The 24004-nt window shown below is 39.0% G+C and overlaps 6 protein-coding genes across 7 annotated transcripts; all 6 read left to right on the plus strand.

Moving 5' to 3' along the window:
- The first annotated feature begins 902 nt into the window (after positions 1-902).
- LOC111801479 (lysine histidine transporter-like 6) lies at positions 903-4943 on the plus strand. The gene is made up of 9 exons (XM_023685491.1): positions 903-1030; positions 1133-1275; positions 1500-1714; positions 1817-1985; positions 2791-3184; positions 3277-3382; positions 4481-4572; positions 4672-4740; positions 4828-4943. Exons 1-9 carry the CDS (start codon positions 1004-1006, stop codon positions 4924-4926), a joined length of 1314 nt encoding a protein of 437 aa, XP_023541259.1. The 5' UTR covers positions 903-1003; the 3' UTR covers positions 4927-4943.
- A 1591-nt stretch (positions 4944-6534) lies between these two features.
- Positions 6535-9847, plus strand: LOC111802744 (ATP-dependent Clp protease adapter protein CLPS1, chloroplastic-like). The gene is made up of 3 exons (XM_023687219.1): positions 6535-6762; positions 8254-8407; positions 9424-9847. Exons 1-3 carry the CDS (start codon positions 6699-6701, stop codon positions 9686-9688), a joined length of 483 nt encoding a protein of 160 aa, XP_023542987.1. The 5' UTR covers positions 6535-6698; the 3' UTR covers positions 9689-9847.
- Positions 9848-10086: 239 nt separating this feature from the next.
- LOC111801562 (protein ASPARTIC PROTEASE IN GUARD CELL 1-like) lies at positions 10087-11842 on the plus strand. The gene has a single exon (XM_023685590.1). It carries the CDS (start codon positions 10326-10328, stop codon positions 11784-11786), a length of 1461 nt encoding a protein of 486 aa, XP_023541358.1. The 5' UTR covers positions 10087-10325; the 3' UTR covers positions 11787-11842.
- Positions 11843-12800: 958 nt separating this feature from the next.
- LOC111802285 (CTL-like protein DDB_G0274487) lies at positions 12801-16956 on the plus strand. The gene is made up of 7 exons (XM_023686592.1): positions 12801-13107; positions 13203-13648; positions 14667-14850; positions 14935-15159; positions 15230-15346; positions 15447-15680; positions 16574-16956. The coding sequence occupies exons 1-7, from the start codon at positions 13036-13038 to the stop codon at positions 16787-16789; spliced, it is 1494 nt and encodes a 497-aa protein (XP_023542360.1). The 5' UTR covers positions 12801-13035; the 3' UTR covers positions 16790-16956.
- A 351-nt stretch (positions 16957-17307) lies between these two features.
- Positions 17308-18720, plus strand: LOC111802288 (protein PLANT CADMIUM RESISTANCE 11). 2 transcript variants are annotated; one of them, XM_023686595.1, is made up of 4 exons: positions 17308-17945; positions 18029-18100; positions 18167-18379; positions 18458-18720. In XM_023686595.1, the coding sequence occupies exons 1-4, from the start codon at positions 17738-17740 to the stop codon at positions 18559-18561; spliced, it is 597 nt and encodes a 198-aa protein (XP_023542363.1). In that variant the 5' UTR covers positions 17308-17737; the 3' UTR covers positions 18562-18720. The 2 variants fall into 2 exon arrangements, with proteins under 2 accessions (XP_023542363.1, XP_023542362.1); XM_023686594.1 differs by having other exon boundaries at positions 18167-18720.
- Positions 18721-20667: 1947 nt separating this feature from the next.
- LOC111802289 (probable carboxylesterase 6) lies at positions 20668-23605 on the plus strand. Its single transcript, XM_023686596.1, has 2 exons — positions 20668-20991; positions 21377-23605. The coding sequence occupies exon 2, from the start codon at positions 22264-22266 to the stop codon at positions 23302-23304; it is 1041 nt and encodes a 346-aa protein (XP_023542364.1). The 5' UTR covers positions 20668-20991; positions 21377-22263; the 3' UTR covers positions 23305-23605.
- Positions 23606-24004: the final 399 nt, after the last annotated feature.

Below are 24004 nucleotides of genomic sequence, written 5' to 3' on the forward strand. Positions count from 1 at the left end.
GCTAAAGAGGAAAAAATTTATTGTAACGGTCCATGCTTGGATTTAGATTCAACACTTGATGGCCCCAACATTCTCCTACATCTCTTATAACATATCACGTTACCTACTCTTCGCTTCTTAAGAGTGGAGTCTATCCTCACAGACCGACTCGAGTACTTCTAACATGATTTATCTTTACTCACATGCATCCCTAGAAAAATTCTTCGGAGTTCACCCAACATAAAATTGTTCAAAGAAAATGGTATACCTTGTTGGTATAAATAGTAACTTTCATTTCCTTTAAATCTTTCTTAGTCGTCCTATACTCACGGCTCATTCATGTACCCTTCATTTCATTTACTCGAGTGTCATATTCTTTCCTACTCCCTTCTCCACACCAAATCAAACAAAAATTCTCTGCCTCGTTAAGGGTAGGTCCCTGCGAAACTTCAATCTCGTAAGTTAAATGGAACCTTTTTAAGTCATGTCTCGAGCCCTTCTCGAAATCAATAAAAAAAAAGGAATTTAGATGATTACCCCATTCAACTTTAGAAAAATAGCCACCATCTTCTTACTTTAATCATAGTTGCTTTCACTAATGGCTCCCCACTTTTTCAATTCCAATTATTGTTAAACCTTCGTTTTCATCATTTTCTCCTTATTACCATCCAACTCAAAACTTTTCTTCTTTTTTACATCACTCCAAAATCCCATTTTTCTTTTTTATTTTTTTTAAAAATAAATAATTAATTCTTTATTTAACCTAATTAGCCTAAAAAAGAAAATATTTTTTAAACATATTTGCACTCTTTCTCTTGCTTCAGTAATTAAAAAAAAAAAAAAAAAAAAAAAAAAAAANGTGGAATTAATTTAAATTTAATCTAATTATTTAATTATTTAATAATCTCCATTCCACCCAACAATTGAGTACTCACCCACTCTTTATATTTGGTTCAATCGTTTTGGGGCACATCAAATTCAAACCTTTCACCTTCTCTTCGTTCTTGGGTTCCTTCTCATCAACATGGTTCCTTCTTCTCAAGCTCCCAAGGTGAGCCTGCCCCAACCATGGCTATGGCGATCGCGATCGCTATGCCTTTCTCGACCCTTTTGTTTGTGTAGCTTTGTTATAACCTCTCTTTTATCTGTATAGGAGGTTCCCGACAGTGACAAAAAATGGAAGGCGGAGGCCCCAACACGACAAGCCAAATGGTGGTACTCCACCTTCCACACCGTCACCGCCATGATCGGTGCTGGCGTTCTTAGCCTGCCTTATGCCATGGCTTATTTGGGATGGTAATGTTAAATCACCACTAAACTCAAAAGTTTGAGTTAATTCATGTCAATTTATATTCTTAATTGAAGTGGACTGGACTATCGTATGAGCCATGCAAGAGATTGAATTGACGTTGAGCTATAATATCGTGTTATCATCAGTTTATAGAACCCGTGTTAAATTATGATTATTTGACGTAAATATTCACCTCACCACTTTTTTTTCTCTATTGTTTCGCGATCAGGGGACCTGGAACGATGGCTTTGTTTATGTCATGGTGCATGACTCTAAACACGATGTGGCAAATGGTACAACTTCATGAGTGTGTCCCCGGGACTCGTTTTGATCGATATATCGACCTGGGTCGATATGCTTTCGGCGAAAAACTTGGCCCTTGGATTGTTCTACCACAACAACTCATCGTGCAAGTCGGCTGCGACATAGTATACATCGTAACAGGCAAGCCCATTATAACATCAACATAAACAAAAGTACCTCGATTTCATAAAAATATCAACGTGGTAACTAACGTTCGGGTTCGGGTTCGGGTTCGGGTTCCAGGAGGGAAGTGCATGAAGAAGTTCATGGAGATGGCTTGTGTCAACTGTGCTCAAGTCAAACAATCCTATTGGATTTTGATATTTGGTTCAATTCATTTCTTCCTTTCTCAACTTCCAAATTTCAATTCCGTTGCTGGCGTTTCTCTAGCAGCTGCCATCATGTCCCTCAGGTAATTAATTAATTAATTAATTAATTATTTATTTATTTATTTATTTATAATCAAAATTAAAAATTAATAAATAAATAAATAAATAAAAGCTTACTTTATTTATAGAATATGTTCTATATTTCTATATTTATAAATCTTTTCAATAATATATAATTTTTATATTAAAAAAAGATTTTTTTCCAAATTATTCTTAAATCTCTTGCTTTATTCTTTCTTTCAAACATGATGTTTTAGGGACCAAAAAGCAAAAAAGTTAAAATTTCTTATTCCCTTGAATAAATATAACATAATCAAGGGACCAAAAAGCAAAAAAATAACTTTCCGTCCCAAAAAAATAAAATTTTTTAATAATTAGACAATTTAAGCCTAGCTCAACTCATTAAATACTAATTATTTTAAATTAAAAAATTAAAATTTTAAATTTTATATAAAAAAGGAATAAGATGGAAGGCCATTTTCGAACCTAAATTAAAGTTTGTATCTTTAAATTTGATAAGCTCGTTAAAAGATTAGGTTAAATTTTTATGGTTAGAATATTTGATATATTAATAAAATATACCCTAAAAGTGATGCATTTTATGGTCTTATCTTTAAGACCTGACGTTTTGACTCGTTTTAGGACTTCGAGAAACTCGTGAATATTTTTTTATTTAAAAAAGTTGACTGTAAAATATTTTTTAAATTACGATTCGATTCCTTGATGTAAACATTCTTAGTAAAAATATTTTGGTTAAATTACAAATTTAATCCCGATAATTTAGAGAGAGTTAAAATTTAGTCAATGGGACGTGTTCTTTGGTTGTAGCTACTCGACCATTGCGTGGGTGGGGAGCCTAAGCCGAGGGCGAATCGAGAACGTGAGCTATGCGTACAAGACAACGAGCATGGAAGATTCAATGTTTAGAGTGTTCAACGCCTTGGGGCAAATCTCCTTCGCATTTGCAGGACACGCCGTCGCTCTCGAGATTCAGGCCACCATACCGTCAACACCGGAGAAGCCCTCGAGAGTTCCAATGTGGAAAGGCGTCGTCGGAGCGTATTTTATCAACGCCATTTGCTATTTTCCGGTGGCTTTGATCGGATATTGGGCATTTGGACAAGATGTTGAAGACAATGTTCTTTTGAATCTTAAACGACCAGCTTGGCTCATTGCCTCTGCTAACCTTATGGTTGTCATCCATGTCATCGGCAGCTACCAGGTGATGTCAAATCACTTAATTAACTTTAATCATGTAATTAATTGTTAATTAATTTAGGTTTAATCATGATGTTTATGATTAATCTTGTTTAGGTTTATGCCATGCCTGTGTTTGACATGTTGGAGAGGATGATGAGAAAGAGATTGAATTTCCCTGATGGATTTTGCCTCAAGTTTATCACTCGAACCGCTTATGTCGGTAAGTTACTCATTAATGGTGTTCATATGACTCGATAACTCGATCAATTCGAACTATTCAATCTAAATATAAAAATTGAGTTAGGTTAGATTTTTTCCGTTTAGGTTGAGTTGACTTTTTTACCAAACTGAAAATTTTGATTTGGTTCGTGGGTTGACATTTTTTGATCAGGTCAACTCGACCGAGCAAAAATAGGGTTACAATCCAACCCAGCCATACCGTACTTTTAATGTTGGTAAGATGTTTGGGTTGTGATTCGTAAATGTTTGATATTTTAATTTTATAAAATATTAGTTATTAATGTAACATGAATAAATAGAATTTTTTAATAATAAAAAAAATAACTCAATCTATTCAGATTGCTCGAGTCACCAACTCAACCACCCCAAAATTTAGGGTTAGTCCGAAAGATTTTCCCAACCTAACACAAAACTAGAGAGTTGGGTTGGGTTGTGAACTCTATTTGGATTGACCGAGTCACCAACCGAACCACCCCAAAATTTAGGGTTAGTCCGAAAGATTTTCCCAATCTAACACGAAAATAGAGGGTTGGATTGAGTTCGGTTGTAAACTCTATTCGGATTGCTCGAGTCACCAACCCAGCCACCCAAAATTTAGCGTTAGTCCAAAAGATTTTCCCAACCTAATACGAAAATAGAGGGTTGGGTCGGGTTGGGCTGTGAACTCTATTCGAATTGCTCGAATCACTAACCCAACCATACTGGAATTTCGAGTTAGTCCAAAAAAAATTCCTAACCTAACACAAAAATAGAGAATTGGGTTGGGTCGAGTTATGAACTCCATTCGGGTTGCTCAAGTCACTAACCCAACCAGCCCGAAATTTCAGGTTAGTTTAAAAAACTTTTTCAACTCATCTAAACCCGTGTACACCCTTAGTGATTATGCACTATTGTTTCTCATAACCCGTCTTCTATTTATGTCATTACAAATCAAAGGTTTCGATCAACGAGACGAAGATGGATACCACCAACTTCAAATCCTTATCGGACCCACCACTCAAATTCATTAAATTTGACCAAAGTTTAGTCTCTTAATAATCTACATTAATTAACATAATGTCATGATTTTTTGTTACAGCGTTCACAATATTTGTGGGTGTGACATTCCCATTCTTCGGCGACCTGCTCGGCTTCTTCGGTGGCTTTGGTTTTGCTCCCACATCATACTTCGTAATATTTCTCTCTTTATTAGGCTATTTCAAATAATTATTGCTAATTATGATTAAGCATTGCTAATCTTAATTTGGATGCTAATTAATCAAATTGCAGCTTCCAAGCGTAATGTGGCTAGTGATCAAGAAGCCAAAACGATATAGTTTCAACTGGTTCATCAACTGGGTATACATTGATCATATGTTTATTAATCATAATTAATTAGTAATTAATTATTAATTAATTAATTAATTATGTTGGTGGTTGTTACAGGTAAGCATATTTGTCGGAGTGTTCATAATGTTGGCATCCACTGTCGGGGGGCTGCGCAATATTATAGCTGATGCTTCCACTTACACTTTCTATACCTAATATATATATATATATATATATATATATATATATATATATATCTTTATCTAAGTTCTTGACGTTGACTTTTGTAGCTTTTTTGACTTAATTTTGTTAATGAATGCAATGTTACTTTTTGTACTTAATTTCATATTGTTTGTTTGTTTTTTTTAATTAATTTCTAGTTGGGTGTTCGGATCGCAAAAATTTGATCGACCCAACTGATAAGTATGGTTTAAGTTGGGTTATGAACTTACTTGAATTGGGTTGGGTTTAAATAAATGAACGTTTTTATCATGTGTTTTTATATTGAGTTTATTTGAACCAACTTGAGGTTATTGTGAGATCCCATATCGGTTGGACATACGAACAAAACATTCATTATAAGAGTATGGAAACCTCTCCTTAGTGTCACGGTTATGCTTGTCCAGGGTGTGTTGCTCATGGCTGTATGCCCATGACAAGCTGAACCCTTTATGTCTTTCTATGTTGTAATGTTTTTCTTTTGTATTTTTATGGAGTATGACGTTTTGGAAAAATCATGTCTAGGCCTGACAGACATGAAATGTCTCAAAATGTACTATAGGGGAATATGACTAGTTGTCAACTTCTCCGTACCTGATAGTTATATGCAGTAAGCCGTTGTTGTTGCCTTTTGCTTACTTTCCCATATAACACTAATTTCAATTTCTCAAATCTTGCTTTCAAAACTCTCTTTCGGAATCTCTCTACCCCTGCTTTCTAAAACTTTCTTCTTGAATTGGAGCCAGAGGCTCGAGTATACGTTACTTGGTCGTAGCGACACAAAAACGAATAGGCTTAACCCACTTGTTGCTGAGAAGTAAGTGCCGCACAATCGCAAGTCCGCTGCCATCAAAGTGCGATTGTGACACTTAGCAGACACATTTTAAAACCGTGAGACTGACAATGATACGTAACAACCAAAACAGACCATATCTACTAACAGTGAGCTTGAGCTGTTACAAATGGTATCAGAATCATACACTAGTCAGTATGTTAGTGAGGACGTTGAGCCCCACAAGGATGGATTGTGAGATCCCGAAGTAAAAGAAATTCATCGAGAAATCATGTTTTTTTTGGGGGTCCTAAAATGTGGCAAAGACTTTAAAATTAAATTCAACAATTTTGTAATAATAAAATTTGGAAAAAGTGAGGCACAAAAAAATAAAGATTATAAGAGAAGTTTATAAGATTATAAGAGAAGTTTATAAGTGGGTACTCATTATGTCACGTTTATGTATAATCAATCTTAATTAGTGGGGTGTAATCAATTAATTGGAATATTTTATAAGTGGATTATTTAGTGCTAATTTTCCTATTAATAATAAACCCATAATCCACATTTTTATTTAATTATTAATTTATTATATTTAACTTTTTTTAAAAAAAAATTTATATTACTTTCGTTAATATGTAATTACAAGTTATTTTTCATTAAATAATAATATTATTATTATTTTAACCCTCACACGAACTTCATTCCAAATTGACCAGCGGCCCAAAGGCCCATAAGAAGTTGGGCCTCTAGCCTTGCTAGCACAACAGTTCGGAGGCCCAGTTGTTGACTTTCGATTATCAAACGACGTCGTTTCTAGAATCTCCTTTTCGTCTTCCTCCTCCCTCGGCTTTTCGCAGTTCCTCCTCTGAAAACGAATCAGTCCACTTCCATTTTTCCTATTTTCTCCTTTGAATTTTGTAATCTTTTGAAGAAATTAGAAGAATTATTCCTCATCGGAACCGATTTCCGCTTCAGATTGACAGGAAAAGAAGCCATGGAGATTGCGATTTGCGGCAAATTAGCTCTCTCACCCAACCATGTCTTCAACCCCAAACCAGGTACAAGGTTTAATTCACTCTTTTTCTTCATTACTCATTATTAAATCTTCTTTGATTCTACTTATTTTCATCCGCCATTGCTGATTCCTCGAGAAATCGTACATCGTCCTTCTAATCTATCTTATTTTCCGAGTGAGTTTGACTTCAATTCTGGGTTTTAATCTTTTAATCCCAACTAAACTTGGTTTATGAACAAGTTTGTTTGCTTTTACTAAGATATTTGATGATCTCAATTGATCTATGGAGTTTCGATTCTTGTGCCATGGTGCCAAGCTTATCTGTTTGCATTGAGCTGATTGGAATATTTGATTGCGAAGGGCCAGCAACTGTAAGGAATGTACCATAAGACCAAAAAGTGCAATATTTTTTTGTGGAAAAGGATTTTCTGTGTATGCTGATATCTTGAATGGATTATATTCCATTGTTCAAGAATCTTCTGTTCTGTGGCATCTTCCTTATCGGATTTTCTGTGTATGCTGATATCTTGAATGGATTATATTCCATTGTTCAAGAATCTTCTGTTCTGTGGCATCTTCCTTATGCTAGATTTATAAAAGAAATTCCTATTTCTATCCTAGTGTGATCTGTAAGCTGCCTAGCATATAGTATCCCTCTTTACTTTCCCATCTTGTGGCTATTCTTCTATTATTCTTTTCCTTTGTACTTTGCTTCGTATGCTTTTTTTTGTTTTGTTCCATATTCTCTTTTGCATATGGCTTAGTTGTCAATCACGTTGGAAGCTGCTTCGTTTCTTGCTATAGATGAACTAATTACTTTCTATTCTTTGGAAGATTTAAGATTACTTTTATTACTTTATGTGAGATCCTACATCGGTATTGGTTGAGGAGGAAAACAAAACATTCTTTGTAAGGGTGTTGAAACCTCTTCCTAGCAAACGCGTTTTAAAACCTTGAGGGGAAATCCAGAAGAACAATATCTGCTAGCGGTGGGCTTGGACAGTTACAAATGGTATCAGAGCCAAACATTAGGCTCCTCGTCAAAGGGGGATAGGCACGAGACAGTGTGCCAATAAGGATGCTGGGCCCCGAAGGGAGGTGGATTGGGGGGTCCCACATCAATTGGAGAAGGGGACGAGTGACAGCAAGGACGTTGGCCCCAAAAGGGGGTGGATTGGGGGGTCCCACATCGATTGGAGAAGGGGACGAGTGCTAGGACGTTAGCCCCAAAAGGGGGTGGATTGTGAGATCCCACGTCGGTTGGGGAGGAGAACGAAGCATTTTTTTATATGGGTGTGGAAACCTCTCCCTAGCATATGTGTTTTAAAAACCTTGAGGGGAAGTTCGGTAGGGAAAGCCCATAAATGACAATATCTGATAGTGGTGGGCTTAGGCTGTTACACTTTATTTGCTCGGAGATATTTCTATGATTTGATTCTTCTCCTTTTACAACTTTATCATAATTTTCAAAGTGCAGCACTATGACTAGATTAGCAATGGATAATATTAGCTTCTTATAAAAGTTTCATTTCAGGGGACAGAAGTTCTGTCTGTAAAGGGCTATGCTCAACCCTTTGTGCATCCGTTGTTAAATCAGCAACAACAGCAGGAAGAGGAGGAGGAGGGTTGTTGGAGAGGCCTGTTATTGAGAAAGCCACTCCTGGAAGAGAATCTGAGTTTGATTTGAGGTACTAAACATTAGACCCTATGGTTATGTATTATGTATTGAAAAAGATTACTATATACTGATCTAGAAAAGGGGACAAGGAAAGAATAAAGTATACCAGTTAAAGCCCTTAAAGAGATCAACAGATTCTGGTGTAGGGTCGTCCGAAGACTAACGGTTAGATGGTTTTTCGCTAATCTTTACAATTCGAATTCTAAATCAAGACTACTACTCTTTAGCAATGTGTCTCCTTACATGTATGAATCTCTTTGTATCGCCAATGCAATGGTGGGTATGATTTTAGAGACATGGTCATCTTATTAGCCATGTGCCATGTTGAACTTTATGTGGGAAAACCGAAAAAAACAAAGTTAGAGGTTGAAACCATTGAACTTGCTTATGTTCCCAAGGTTGAAACCACTGAACTTGCTTATGTTCCCAAGGTTGAACCCACTGAACTTGCTTATGTTCCCGAGGTTGAAACTACTGAACTTGCTTATGCTCCTGAAAGTCAGAGGTTGAAACTACTAAACTTGCTTATGCTCCCGAAAGTCAGAGGTTGAAACTACTGAATTTGCTTATGCTCCCGAAAGTTAGGGGTTGAAACCACTGAACTTACTTATGTTCCCGAAAGTCAGAGGTTAAAACCACTGAAGTTGCTTATGCTCCCGAGTGCATCCTTTTATATATATACATATATATGAAACAAAGCATTCATTTTTGGAGTTGGTCTTGTTCTTGTACCTTTACCTGACTGTCGTTAACTAAATACATTGAGCTTTGTATTCTGAAGGCTAAATGAATGGCATTAGAAGTATTGCAGTTGAAGTAAAGGAGAAAAAACGAGTGGTATGAGCCTGAACTGCAATGATCGAAAATCGCTGGTTTTTTCTTGTTTTTGACTGTTAAAACGGAACCGAGCGGGCTAAGTTCATGCAACTTAGGCAGACATCTGGTTATAAGTTGATGTTTAATCTAGTTTTGAATGTTACATTGCACAACTGCATTGGTTTCATTGCTCTCTGTTGGATTGTTCAGGAGATCAAGGAAAACGACGCCACCATACCGTGTGATTCTGCATAACGACGACTTCAACAGACGAGAATACGTGGTTCAAGTCCTGATGAAAGTGATTCCTGGAATGACACTGGACAATGCTGTTAACATCATGCAAGAAGCACACTGCAATGGCTTGTCACTGGTGATCATTTGTGCGCAGGCCGATGCTGAAGAACACTGCACGCAGCTCAGAGGCAATGGGCTGTTGAGTTCAATTGAACCAGCGAGTGGCGGGTGCTGCTGAACTTCTTCATCCACTGGGTTATACGTTTATGGTGTATGTAAGTTAGTCTTCATAACCAAAGGCATGGAGATAGGTAGGAAACTGGTATAATATAAGTATTGGACAACTCTTACTATATTTTCTTTGTTTTTGGAGTAAAAAAAAACTTTTTATTTTTTATTTTTTTTTATGTTCGACATGAGAGGTGAATTTACATTTTCATTATATTATAGTAAAATCGATGAAAAATGTCGATAAAATATCACTAATCCTACATTAATATTAATAATAAAGAATTTAAATTTATATTAAAGTGGTTAAATTTATATTATTGAAGATCTGGTACCAATGAAAATATTAATATTAATATTTTTGTTATATCTATAATTTTTTTTTTATCTAATTAATTTATAACTTGGTCGTACTCGACGAATGAGAGCAAAGAAGGTAAAAGCAATTAACATTTTAATTGTCACATTATATAAATAATCATCTTAATCCAAAGTATGAAACCATATAATAAAATTGTAATTCTATTCGCGGCTTTCAAAACTCTCATTTTCTTACTAATTGATGACATTCGCGGCTTCTCTTCTTCTCTCTTCAGTATAAATACTACTGCCGCACCCTATTCCTTTGCTTATCCTTTCTTACTTCAATGTCCATGGCGAAGATTTGGTTATTCCTTCTTGTTGCTGTTTTCGCCTCTGTTTCCGGCGGTCTCTCCCGGAGTTTGCCTCACAGGACTAAGACCTCGGTGCTTGATGTGGCGGCTTCGATTCAGAGGACTACGGAGATTTTTGCATTTGAGGTTAAGTCTCCGGTTGAAGAAGAGAAGTCCGTATCGGATTCGTCTTCTTTGGCTCTGCAGTTGAACTCGAGGATTTCGATTGTGAAAACCTCGCATAGTGACTACAAATCGCTTACATTATCCAGACTGAGACGCGACTCTGCTCGTGTTAGATCTTTGACTGCTAGGATAGATCTAGTCATTCGAGGTACTACTGGAGCGGATCTTCAAACTTTCGGGAATGGTGGTGGTTCGCGGTTTAGGGCTGAGGATTTCGAGAGTCCGATTGTGTCAGGCGCCAGTCAGGGGAGTGGTGAGTATTTTTCTCGAGTTGGAATTGGTAGGCCGCCGAGTCCGGTTTATATGGTGCTTGATACTGGCAGTGATGTAAGTTGGGTTCAATGTGCGCCTTGTGCCGATTGTTACGAGCAAACTGATCCGATTTTTGAGCCGACTTCGTCTACTTCTTTTGCATCTCTGTCCTGCGAAACAGAGCAATGTAAATCGATCGATGTTTCGGAGTGCCGGAATGGTACTTGCCTTTACGAGGTCTCTTACGGCGACGGCTCTTCCACTGTTGGCGATTTTGTTACTGAAACTGTCACTCTTGGCTCGACTTCTCTCAGTAACATTGCCCTAGGTTGCGGCCATAACAATGAAGGTTTGTTCGTCGGCGCCGCTGGCTTGCTCGGACTCGGCGGCGGCTCGCTTTCGTTTCCTTCTCAACTTAATGCCTCGTCGTTCTCATACTGTCTCGTGGACCGTGACTCAGATTCGGCCTCGACTCTCGATTTCAACTCACCGATTCCTCCCGATGCGGTAATCGCGCCGCTACACCGGAACCCTAATTTGGACACGTTCTTCTACCTCGGCGTGACGGGACTAAGCGTCGGAGGTGAGATTCTTCCGATTCCCGAGACGTCGTTCCAAATGAGCCAAGACGGAAACGGCGGGATTATCATCGACTCCGGCACCGCCGTGACGCGGTTGCAGACCACCGTTTACAACTTGCTGCGCGACGCCTTCGTGAAGAGCACGCCCTATTTGCAGTCCGCACGTGGCGTGGCATTGTTCGATACTTGTTACGACTTGTCGTCGAAGTCGAGAGTCGAAGTGCCGACGGTGTCGTTTCACTTCGCCAACGGGAAGGAACTGCCGTTGCCGGCCAAGAATTACCTGATACCGGTTGATTCTGAAGGAACGTTTTGTTTCGCCTTCGCGCCTACGGATTCGGCGTTGTCAATCCTCGGGAACGCACAGCAGCAAGGGACACGTGTCAGTTTTGACCTCACTAATTCGTTTGTTGGGTTCTCGCCCAACAAATGCTGATTAGTATATAATTCTATTTTCTTTTATTAATGAAATTTTCGCCTTAACAATTTTCTTAATCCCTTTTTTTATTAAGCGCTAATCGTTGATTTACGGAAAGTGGACTTTCTATAGATTATAAAATATGGACCACTGGGCAACGGTAAGTGGCAAGATTCGTAAATTCTTAGATAGCGTGGGGTATTAATGGAAAGAAACTGAGATGGCCCAGGATATAACCGTTGCGAATTATTACTCCCACAAACTGCCTCAACTTTTGTATTTTTTTTTTCTTTCTATTTTAGGCTTTGGTTATTATAAAATAAGTTCTCTTTTTTAATATTTAATTGGTAGAAGCCCTTAGAAAATAGTATTTTTTTATATTTTATAATTTAGCTTAAAATAATTTAAATGTGGATTTTTTGTGGACTAATGAGAATTTATTTAAATCTTGAAAATATATTTGTTAAAGGTCGACTTTATTAGTGGGTCTTGCAGTCAAGCTTCATTCTCTGTTTGCACTCGAGCGTCAATCTTCGTCTAACTCGAGTAAACCTTTGCATGCCTCCGTTATCTTTTGGAAGGCTACTCTCTATAGAAACTGTCTACTTAAGAATGTTTCTTGTGACAGAAAGTTAGAATTCTAGCTCTTCGAGAGTGGTATCTCACCCAAAGTTTGGAAGTAAGTTTGGAAGTAAGGTAAGAACATATGAATAAAAATTATATATTTTTTTTATGGTTAAATCATATTTAAGATAAAAAAAATGAATGTGTTTATAGCTCAAAAAAAATATTTAAATTTAGTTTAGAATTATGATGATTCTTTTTAAAAAATTTGTGGGTCATTACTATTATAATAATTATCTCTTCTTTGTGATTCCTAGCTATTTCTCTAGTCCATTTATTACTTATTCCATCTTATAGACTTTTAATCTTCTATACATAATTTTGTTTTTTAAAATTTGGTAATGGAAGGTTAGATTTTATTATCGCCCCTAATCATTTATATGAATACACAGATTCAAAGAATATGAGTTGAACGCATGATTGATTGTCCATTAGTGGAGGTGTCCGGAGTGATTCTGTCCAAACTTCTGATACTTGTTTTCTGTAAAGAAAGCCCTAAAAGGCAACTGCTTCATCCCTTCCCCCTGTCGTTTTCTTTACCCACTTTTCACGTTCTTCTCAACCTCATTATGTTTCAGTTTAAAATCCTCCATTTCTCAAACCCATTTCAAAACAATGCTCCTTAGTTGTTAATCCGTTCGCTATGGGCGACTCCGGCAGCGTCTCCTCTTCTTCATTGGATTCCGCCTCCGTTGCCACCGCCGATCAGGTCCAGGTAAATTCAACTAATCTGCTTTGTTCTGTTCAATTTCATGTTCTTACTGCCTTTTTCCTCACTGGGTTTCGTTTACTTTACTGATAACTGATCAGAATGCAGCTCGGGGTCGAGGCCAAGCGTTGTCGAGTGAATCGTCACGTTCTTGGCGGGATATTTTCTGGTCCATTGTGTTTATAATTCACTTGATCATTGTGGGATTTGTGCTCGTGATTCTGGGGCTTAATAGGTTCAAGAAGAGCAATAGGTTACAAATCGATAAGTTCACCAATACAATTATGGAGAATCGGGTTGGATTGACAGAGGATTACTGGCCGCTTTTTGCTTTGGCAGGTGGAGTTGGAACCTTACTTGGCTGGACTTGGTTGTTCTTGCTTGGTTCTTTTGCAAATCATGTAATGAAAATTTCTGTGCATATTTTGACTACTTATCTTGCTGTGATAAGTGTATTGTGCTTCTGGGGCCAGCTTTTTTTCTGGGGTGTAGCGTTTGCAATCGGTGCAGGGCTGCAGTTCCTGTATGTTATATCAGTTATAGACAGGTACGAGCTTGAACCATGAAGATTTTTGTTCTTCTTGAGCTTGATTGAGCTTGATTTATTGTCGTGTTTATGAAATTCTCCTGCTTTTGGTTAGGAATAACGACTCTCTACAATAGTATGATATTGTCCGCTTTGAGCATAAGTTCTCATGGCTTTGCTTTGGGCTTTACCGAGAGTATTCCTCACTTATAAACCCATGATCTTCTACTAGATTAGTCAAGGTGGGAGTCCCTCCCAACATTCCTCAACAATACTCCCCAACAAAGTGTACCATAGAATCTCCCTTGAGGTTTATAGAACCCTCGAACAGCCTCTCCTTAATCAAGGTTCAACACCTTCTCTAGAGTCCTACATCGGCTAATTAAGGAGTTGATTATGAGTTTATAAGTAAGGAATACATCTCAATTGGTATGAGGCCTTTTGGGGAAACCAAAAGTAAAGTCATGAGAGCTTATGCTCAAAGTGGACAATATCATACCATTGTGGAGGTATGTGATTCCTAACATGGTATCAGAGTCATACCCTTAGCTTAGCCATGTCAATAGAATCCTCAAATGTCGAATAAAGAAGTTGTGAGCCTCAAAGGTGTAGTCAAAAGTGACTCAAGTGTCAAACAAAGGGTTTACTTTGTTCGAGGGCTCCAGAGAAAGAGTCGAGCCTTGATTATGGGAAAGTTGTTCGAGAACTCCATAGGCTTCAGGGGAGGCTCTATGGTGTGCTTTGTTCGAGGGGAGGATTGTTGGGAGAGGAGTCCTACATCGACTAATTAAGGAGTTGATTGTGAGTTTATAAGTAAGGAATGCATCTCCATTGGTATGAGGCCTTTAGGGGAAACCAAAAGTAAAGCCATGAGAGCTTATGCTCAAAGTGGACAATATCATACCATTGTGGAGATCTGTGATTCCTAACACTTTCCCCTCTTAACTCACCTTTATGAGAATTAGAAATGCAGAAGAAAAACATATTAGATTAGGTGATCATTGCAGTCTTCTCTGATCATGCATTTTTGCTTCCATAGACTACCATTTACATTGCTAGTGTTGCAAAAGGCTGTAATGATGGTATCCGGGCTACCCGAAGTTATTAGAGTTGCGTATACTTTCATGATTGTCATGCTTTTGTGTATGGGAGTTTGGTCTTTCGGAGTCGCTGGTATCGTGGCTTCGAGTATGGGGGACGGTGGACGCTGGTGGCTAATTGTGGTGAGCTCACAAGTTTTCTCTTTCTTATGTAGCTTTAGGTGGAACATTAGCTGAGTTTCTATGATTTGGCATTTCTATTTGCAGGTTTTCTCCATAAGCTTATTCTGGGTTGGTGCTGTTTTTTGTAATACTCTACATGTTATAGTTTCTGGAATGGTGTTTCTAGTTCTATTCCATGGCGATGGAGAATCATCATCTTTGCCATCAAAGTCATTGGTTCGGGCTTCACGGTATGCTGTGACGACATCTTTTGGTAGCATTTGCTATGGATCTCTTTTTACAGCAGCCATTCGGACTCTGCGGTGGGAGGTAGGTACTCATGGAAGCTCTTTATTTCGTCTCTCCCTGCACGTTGATAAGCTGTATGTTACCTTTTTAGATCAGGGGAATTCGATCGAAGATCGGCAAGAACGAGTGTCTACTTTGTTGTGTTGATTTTTTGTTTCATCTCGTCGAGACTCTTGTTCGTTTCTTTAACAAATATGCGTATGTCCAGGTATTCCCTTTTAGCTAATGTCGATTCGAATAATTGATGCTGATTCGTACTCCGAATTTTATGAATTTCAGTATGGTTGCACTGCTTGTTTTTGCCTCAGATAGCAGTTTATGGTAAAAGCTTCAACCGTTCAGCTAGGGATGCGTGGGAGCTGTTCCAGTCAACTGGAGTTGAAGCTCTTATTGCTTATGATTGCTCAGGTGCTGTTCTGCTGATGAGCACCATGATGGGCGGGCTCGTTGCTGGGACTTGCTCGGGCATTTGGACATGGTTTAAGTGGAAGGATAAGGTGTCGATGGTGGCGTGTACCGCAACATTGATGGGAATGGTTATGGTAAATTCTATGCAACTTTTTTGCTTGATGATTCTAGTCTATGAATGGAGGTTTATGTTACAGCCATTTGTAACGGCCCAAGCCCACCGTTAGCAGATATTGTCCTCTTTGAGATTTCCTTATAAAGAATGACTCGTTCTCCTCCCCAAGCAATGTGGATCTCACAATCCACCCCCTTCGAGGACCAGCATCCTCACTAGCACTCGTTCCCTTCTCTAATCGATGTGGGACCCCTCAATCTACCTCCTTCGTGACCCAGCATCCTTCTGGCACACCGCCTCGTGTCCACCCCCCTTCAGGACTCAGCCTCCTTGCTAGCACATCACCCGTTGTCTGGCTCCGATACCATGTGTAACGGCTCAAGCCTACCGCTAGCAGGATTTTGTCCTATGTTTCTTTCTCCTCCCCAACCGATGTGGGATCTCACAATCCACCTACCTCCCTTCGGGCCCAGCATCCTTGCTGGCACTCTTTCCCTTCTCCCATCAATGTGGGACCCCCCAATCCAGGATCTCAAAATCCACTCCTCCCTTTAGGGCCTGCATCCTCACTGGTACTCGTTCCCTTCTCTAATCGATGTGGAACCCCCCAATCTACACCCCTTCGGGCCCAGTGTCCTTGTTGACACACTACCTCGTGTCCACCCCCCTTCAAGGCTCAGCCTCCTCGCTGGCACATCGCCCGGTGTCTGGCTCTGATACCATTTGTAACGGCTCAAGCCCACCGCTAGCAGGATATTGTCGTCTTTGGGCTTTCCCCTGAAAGTTTCTAAAACGCGTATACTAGGAAGAGATTTCAACACCCTTATAAAGAATGTTTCGTTCTCCTCTCCAATCGATGTGAGATCTCACACTTTATAACTCCACTAATCAAGTTTTGGTTCTAATTTTCAGGCGGGCCTTGCAATAGTGGTCGTGGAAAGTGCCGTTACATCCATATACATCTGTTATGCGGAAGATCCATTGCTGATTCACAGATGGGATATTGAATTCTTCGACCAGATGTCGGAGATGCTTCACCAGCGCCTTCAGCATCGGAGTGCACGAGCAAGGGAAGTGTTAGCGCAGTATCGGTTCGACAGCCGCAGAGAAGAACTGGCACAGGCATGAACTTCATACCTCTTACAATCTCCTTTTGTTAACTTCATTCACTTGAATAAAACTACTTTTGTTCTGAGTTTTGGAGTTTACTTTTGTTACTGTAACAATCAATCAAGTGTACAATAGTATAAGATTCCAAGCTTAAAATAAATAAGTGACCAATAACTTTTGACTGACTTTCCATTCTACGCTGCTGTTACTGACTTGATTTGTGTAATAGTCCAAGCCCATGCTAGCAGATATTGTCCGCTTTAGCTTGTTACGTATTGCCGTTAGCCTTACAGTTTTGAAACGCATCTGTCAGGGAGAGGTTTCTAAATCTTTATAAGGAATGTTTTATTCCCCTCTCCAACCGATGTGGGATCTCACAATCCACCTTCTTGGGGTCCAGCATCCTTGCTGGCACATCGCTTAGTGTCTGGCTTTGATACCATTTGTAACCGCCCAAGCCCACTGCTAGCAAACATTGTCGGCTTTGGTCCGTTACGTATTGCCACCAGCCTCATGATTTTAAAACACGTCTACTAGGAAGAGATTTCCACATCTTTATAAGGAATGCTTCGTTCCCCTCTTTAACTGACGTGGGATCTCACACCAATCTAAATTTCTCTCTGACTGTGGGCAATGATCGCTTTGTTGATCCTCAGCACCCGGTTTGGCTGCAGTTTTGGTAAGTCGTTCGACCTCATTGTCGTAAGCTGTCAAAAGTAGAACTTTCTTCTTCTTCTGGATATTAATTACTTCATTAACTTCATAAACCAGTAGATTAAAAAGACCAAGTGAAATGAAAGGAGATTAATATATAAATTACTTCTCGTATATCAAAAAATTCACAACTGTAAAAACGGTTATCTTGAAGAGACACGACCGCCCTTTCACCCCTTTGGAACTGTCTCAGTTATGAAAATTTCCAATAAAGAGAAACACACAGCCCTTCTATGAACACTCTTCAAGCGTATGGATTATCAGCAGAAACTTGCCAATTTCTCTTCTTCACCGTCGGCACCACCCCTACCGCCACCACCACCCTCTGTTTCTGCCAATTTCAGCCACCCCCACATGGCGGCGCCAGTCGATTACCCCCGAAATCCCTGCGAACCCCAGCCTCACTCCACAGTTGCTTGGTCCAGCGGTCTCTGCGACTGCTGCAACGACATTAGTATCTGTAAGTTCATTTCCATCCCATTAAATTTGAATGAACTGCGCCGTCATTACAACATGTCTGTCTGATAATTGGTTTTTTTGTAGGCTGTTTGACTTGCTGGTGTCCCTGCATTACGTTCGGCCACATAGCAGAGATAGTAGACAGAGGATCAATATGTAATATTCATCAAGTTCATTGAGAAATTCAAAATCTGACATGGTTCTTTGTGTTGAAAACTGCAGCGTGTGGCGTTAGCGGCGCAATTTACTTGTCGATACTATGCCTAACGGGGTGCTCGTGCTTGTACTCTTGCCTTTACCGCTCGAAAATGAGGGGACAGTTCTCGTTGGAAGAGAGCCCTTGCTGTGATTGCTGCGTCCATTGCTTGTGTGAGCAATGTGCGCTATGCCAACAGTATAGGGAGCTTCAACACCAAGGCTTCGACATGTCATTTGGTTCTTTCTCTGTCACTTCACTTAAATGGTTAATTTGGTGTGTTGAAATAGTGATGGGTTTTACGTGCATGGGCGTAGGATGGCATGGGAATGTGGAGAGGCAGAGAAGGATTGCTGCTCGTGCTGCTGCGACGCCGCCGCCGCCGCCGCCGCCGCCCAGTGTGCAAGGAATGATTCGTTAACGCCATGCGGTGATGCTCTTTCTTTCTTGTTCTTCTGCCTTTTTAACATCTATATAGATTGAGTTTCTTATTCACCCGGTCAATAAAGTATGAATATTCGACTAATCTACTTGTGTTGGAACCCGACTTTCGAGATTATGATTGAGTTTTTATTTGTAACGGTTCAGGCCCACCGCTTCACTTTCCATGCCCTTTTTAAAGGGTGTTTCGTTCTCCGTCCCAACTAACGTGGGACTTTTACAATCTACCCCTTTCGAGTCCAACGTCCTCGCTAGCACTTTCCTTTCTCCAATCGATGTGGGACCCCCGCCAAATCCACCCCTTTTGGAGCCAGTGTCTTTACTGGCACATCTCGCCTCGTCTATCCCCTTCGGGGAACAGCCTTCTCGCTGGCATATAGTCCGGTGTTTAACTCTGATACCATTTGTAACAGCCCAGACCCATTGCTAACAGATATTATCCTCTTTGGGCTTTCACTTTCGGGTTTCTTCTCAAGGCTTTAAAACGCGTCTCCTAGGAGAACGTTTCCACACCCTTTTTAAGGGGTGCTTCGTTCTTCTTCCAACCAATGTAGGATTCTCACATTCTTAGTCCTTTTTAAGCCTCTTCTTGTTGGGTTGGATGCTGCACCGTCTTCCTCGGTCGCAACACGGTACTTATCTGTCTCAATTTTCACCTAGCCGGATGCACGCTACTTTCATGTCGGTACTTCGTCTGCATGTAGGGGTTACAACCTGTTCTCTTAGTATAGTTATGACACTTTCCCCTACTTAAACTAGTCATGGTTCTTATCACTTGTTTGATGAGAAAATATTTTGATTAAAAATAAATAAATTATAAAGTAGGATGCATTAATGCCTTAATTTAACATTAGTTTAAAAATAATATAAAGTTTGGTAGACATGTTTTGTAGGTGTTTGTCTTGATTCTTATCAAACAAATATATTTAATTTCATATAGTTTGATGTTTTCTCACATTAAGGATTATATGTTATAGAAATATAATCCATTCCATACATGTCCAACTTTTCCAAAAAGAGATGGTGCTTCATTTTCAACTACCACCATTTTTTTTTTTTTTTTTTTTATATAATATAATATATAATATATATATATATATATATATTTTGAAGGGTACAATGAATGAGGATAAAAGGATGAGAGAAAGTGGGAATTAATGTCTGGGGAATGAACATAGTTGGCTGCCCATTTGCTTCAATGTCCTAGATTTTGTCCCTTATCCATATCTATCCATTTCTTTTTTAAACCCATATACCTTCTTTTATATATATATATATATATATATGAAGTTATGGTCGGGGTCTTATTTGATCCTTTTGGAGCTTGTCTTCGATACTCATGTCATCTCGTTTTTACCAACTTTATTTATGTCCCAGCTTGGTTTTAATGCACTCTTCTTGGTTCGTTGAATGATGCACTATCCTCTTTATCTCGTCATGACACTTGTCTGTCTCAACTCTCACGTGGTTGGATGGGAGTTCACTTGAAAGTCACCACCTTATCTACGTGCGTGTAGGGGTCACAACCTATTATTTTTATACTATGATTGTGTCATAGAGTAGGTTATGACATGTAGCCACCCATATTCTCATCTTGACTTCTAATAACATGGCTTTAAATATATATATAAAAAAAATAAAAAGAAAAGTGAAGTTTGAGTTAAATTGTGTTTCTGACACACCACTCCGAGGTGTCTGGCTCTGATACCATTTGGCTCTGTCCAAACCCACCGTTAGCAGATATCCCTTCTTTTTTCATCGTTTTTTTTTTTTACAATAATTTTTATTTTTTGTAACGTAAATTTTAAAATTTTAGACAAATTACAAAAATAAAAAATAAAAAAACTTTTTTTTGTAACTATTTTTTTTAGTATTTAAAACTTGGTTTATTTTTATATAAATAAATAAATAAATTATATATATATATATATATATATATATATATATATATATATATANAAATTAATTTAAAAAGACGACTTTAACTAAATTATTAATAACATTTTTCACATTTATATTAAATAAATAAATATATGAAAATCCGGCGCCGTTTTAAGGGACATCGTTACTTCTCTTAATTCTCTTAGTTTTTTCCCGCCGTAAGAGATAAAACAAAACAAAAAGAAACTTCTCCTCTCTCCCGAAATGGTGCAATCATGATCTTCCGACAGGGTACAGACATGAACAAGAAGCTTGAAAACCTAGCGCTACACCACTTCGGATTCAAACTCAATTGAATTTGGCTCCACGTTTCGGGCACTCAAGAACGATTAACAACTTTGCAGACACTGTTCTTGATCTTTGACTTTAAGCTTCGCACTAGCAAAGCCATGGAATCTGAGCCACAATTTGACCTCGATGGGAATCTCCCCCGCCTTCGGTGGAAATCGTGTTGTCTCAAACCCCAAAGGTCTAATCGAAATTTGAAGAGGAGATTTTCGCTCTTTTTTCTTCTTTTTTTTAGCAGTTTTACGATTGAAATTAGGTCCGGACAGAACGGACATATGCTTGCGCACAATTGATGCGTCAGGTTTGACCCTTGAAGCTGGGATTTACAACCACGCATAATGGAAGACTTCAAAATATCTATATTCTTTTCTTGTTTTTTGTGAATGTCTGTCTTGATTGGAGATCACTATATGGAGCATTTACCATTTAAATTATCATAGTTGCAGACTTACAGTACATGAATCTTAATGGAGATGGGTTTTTTTTCCTTCTTTTCTTGGTCCCACCCAACAAATTTAATGGGGATAAAGAATATTTAATGGTGGTGTTCTCTTTCTCCCTCTTAGGTGAGGCGTCTACAAGGTGTTTGTGAAATGTCCCGAAAGAAAGAGGCCGTACTAGATCGATGATTCATGCCTAAATTCTTTTGGGGGGCAACAATTGTGATGGCTGGTGCATGTTCAGGGACAGTTATTATAGCGTGTGTTACCCGTGGTGGCTGTGGTAGCTGTGCAACAGACGCGACAATGCTATGATGATGTTCGATGTAAATTCTTCTTAATGTTTAAAGCGTTTAAAGACACAGGAGTTCTAAGTCAAGATGAATTGAAACCAGACAATCAACATCACATGTTTCTCTTGTGCTTGAACTTTAAGCACGCAATAATAGAGCTTTCTGATGGGAGTGGCAGTAGGCCATAACAACCCACCTATCCGAGAATACACCATTGCAAGCAAGCTAAGTCAGACTTTGCTTTTCAGACAAAGCGCATTCAAAGCGAGCCATTTCAAAAAGGTCGTAAGTGGGATTGGAAAAGCATTGCATTCTTGAACTGTAAGCCTCACTATTCTTCTTTGCATTATTTATATATTTCTCTTTCTTTGTTTTCTGCTATTGTAATTTGACTACTGCATCGACTAAAACATGTGAACCTCTTCCTTTTATATATCATTCCTACAAAATAAAGGAGAAAAAAGTGGAGATGTCCTTGTTTTAGCTTATTGTGCTTGAATCAATGTAATGTCAAAACATGTGGCACTTAGCCAATTGCCCACTTGGCAGGAAAAGAGAGGGTAATATCCCCCAACCCCAACTAGATAGAATAGCTGTCCATGTCAGACCACGATACTCATCTTTTCATCATCTATATAAGGAACATTAGAAGCTTATACCTCCGCCCATAACTAATTTTACTCTCAAAAGCCTCTTGACTTTAGTTTCTGCATCCCCGGAATGCCTACCATTAACCTTGGCCAGATTCCAAGTTTTGAAGAACATGTTAATGGCTCTGATCAACATGATGTGTTGGTTGAGGAGATTGAAGGTCTCATTAGAGTTTACGGAAATGGGTATGTGGAAAGAGCACAGATAGTTCCCTGTGTCTCTAATGCATTGCCGCCAGAGCTCGATGTCACTTCTTGGGATGTAGTTGTGAATAAGCTGAGTAACATTTGGGCTCGTTTCTATATCCCAAAACAGTGCCAGGGGAAACTTCCTTTGCTTGTCTATTTCCATGGAGGTGGATTTTGTGTCGGCTCGGCAGCTTGGAGCTGCTACCATGAGTTCCTTGCCAAGGTATCTGCAAAAGCTGAGTGTATAATTATGTCTGTGAATTATCGTTTGGCACCAGAAAACCCTCTTCCTGCTCCTTATGAAGATGGATTAAAGGCCATTTCATGGTTGAAACAAGTTGCTCTTAATGGGGGCAAGCAGAATTGGTGGTCAAGATACTGTGACTTTACCAGAATCTACCTTGGTGGTGATAGTGCGGGTGGCAACATAGCCTTCAATGTAGCCGCCAGACTTGGTGGTAAGACCACTGCTTCTGGAGCTGTGGTCTTGAAGCCGTTGGTTATTAGAGGTAACATTTTGATACAACCATTTTTTGGTGGGGAGTCAAGGACCAAATCAGAGAAGTTTCTGGTCCAACCTCCTCGTTCGGCACTGACGATGGCGGTTTCCGATACATACTGGCGGTTGGCATTGCCATCTGGGGCAAACCGTGACCACCCTTGGTGCAATCCTTCGGCAAAAGGGTTGTTTAAGGTGGAGAATTTGAGGGTTTTGCCTAGTTTGGTATGTATATCGGAATTGGACATATTGAAAGATAGGAACTTGGAGTTCTGCTCTGCTTTACATAGAGAGGGTAAGCTGATCAATTATGTGGTTCATGAAGGAGTTGGCCATGCGTTTCAGGTTCTGAACAAATCACAACTCTCACAGACTCGGACTCTTGAAATGATTGGTCATATCAAGGCTTTCTTATGTGTATAGCTTCAGTAGAATTTGTACAGAGAAGAACACTTTTTCAGACTTATTGTTTTTTCCCCCCACAGAAAGAGAGAGCATTCTTATAAGATTTATCTGTTCTATCAATTTATATCCTTATTGAGATGCCTAAACTTGGACTTAAATCTACTCATCTACCTCATATGAACTACTATGGTGACCCAAATAGCCATCTTATGGCAATTGAAACATGTTACTTAAAGTTAGCAGCTCAAGGAATTAGATTCGATCATGACTCTGAGTAAAAACAAGGTGTAAGGTGGAATTTATATAGATGAAGCTGAGTTATAAGATAAGAGAGACTTGCAATAGATTCCATTGTGTACACTAAATTTGGAACAATAATCCCACTTCAAACTCGCCATCTCAATCCTATGAATAAGACTAAACACCCAAGAATAGAAGTGTCTGTTAGGAATCATCGACCCTCCACAATGGTATGATATTGTCCACTTTAAGCATAAGTTCTCGTGGCTTTGCTTTGGGCTTCCCCAAAAGGCCTCATACCAATGGAGATGTATTCCTTACTTATAAACCCATGATCATTCCCTAAATTAGCCAACATGGGACTCTCTCCCAACAATCCTCTTGTCAAAATTTTCCCTCGCGGTTTTGAGCTGGTGCACTTTCCTTAAGCTCTGAACTTTTCAGTTTGCAATGAATTGTCCCTGTTTTTTTGATCTCC

Source organism: Cucurbita pepo, chromosome LG09 (assembly GCF_002806865.2).
Source record: "Cucurbita pepo subsp. pepo cultivar mu-cu-16 chromosome LG09, ASM280686v2, whole genome shotgun sequence".
NCBI classification, from domain to species: domain Eukaryota; kingdom Viridiplantae; phylum Streptophyta; class Magnoliopsida; order Cucurbitales; family Cucurbitaceae; genus Cucurbita; species Cucurbita pepo.

What these genes read in the sequence shown, in the direction of transcription:
- LOC111801479 (XM_023685491.1), top strand. Translation starts at nt 1,004, where the DNA reads ATGGTTCCTTCTTCTCAAGCTCCCAAG. An exon ending in CACTCGAACCGCTTATGTCG is followed by an intron (nt 3,383 to 4,480) that starts GTAAGTTACTCA and finishes TTTTTGTTACAG; the next exon opens with CGTTCACAATATTTGTGGGT. An exon ending in TTGCTCCCACATCATACTTC is followed by an intron (nt 4,573 to 4,671) that starts GTAATATTTCTC and finishes ATCAAATTGCAG; the next exon opens with CTTCCAAGCGTAATGTGGCT.
- LOC111801562 (XM_023685590.1), top strand. Translation starts at nt 10,326, where the DNA reads ATGTCCATGGCGAAGATTTGGTTATTCCTTCTTGTTGCTGTTTTCGCC.
- LOC111802285 (XM_023686592.1), top strand. Translation starts at nt 13,036, where the DNA reads ATGGGCGACTCCGGCAGCGTCTCCTCTTCTTCATTGGATTCCGCCTCC. An exon ending in CCACCGCCGATCAGGTCCAG is followed by an intron (nt 13,108 to 13,202) that starts GTAAATTCAACT and finishes ATAACTGATCAG; the next exon opens with AATGCAGCTCGGGGTCGAGG. An exon ending in GACGCTGGTGGCTAATTGTG is followed by an intron (nt 14,851 to 14,934) that starts GTGAGCTCACAA and finishes TTCTATTTGCAG; the next exon opens with GTTTTCTCCATAAGCTTATT.
- LOC111802288 (XM_023686594.1), top strand. Translation starts at nt 17,738, where the DNA reads ATGGATTATCAGCAGAAACTTGCCAATTTCTCTTCTTCACCGTCGGCA. An exon ending in CTGCAACGACATTAGTATCT is followed by an intron (nt 17,946 to 18,028) that starts GTAAGTTCATTT and finishes GTTTTTTTGTAG; the next exon opens with GCTGTTTGACTTGCTGGTGT. An exon ending in AGTAGACAGAGGATCAATAT is followed by an intron (nt 18,101 to 18,166) that starts GTAATATTCATC and finishes TGAAAACTGCAG; the next exon opens with CGTGTGGCGTTAGCGGCGCA.
- LOC111802744 (XM_023687219.1), top strand. Translation starts at nt 6,699, where the DNA reads ATGGAGATTGCGATTTGCGGCAAATTAGCTCTCTCACCCAACCATGTC. An exon ending in TGTCTTCAACCCCAAACCAG is followed by an intron (nt 6,763 to 8,253) that starts GTACAAGGTTTA and finishes GTTTCATTTCAG; the next exon opens with GGGACAGAAGTTCTGTCTGT. An exon ending in GAATCTGAGTTTGATTTGAG is followed by an intron (nt 8,408 to 9,423) that starts GTACTAAACATT and finishes TGGATTGTTCAG; the next exon opens with GAGATCAAGGAAAACGACGC.
- LOC111802289 (XM_023686596.1), top strand. Translation starts at nt 22,264, where the DNA reads ATGCCTACCATTAACCTTGGCCAGATTCCAAGTTTTGAAGAACATGTT.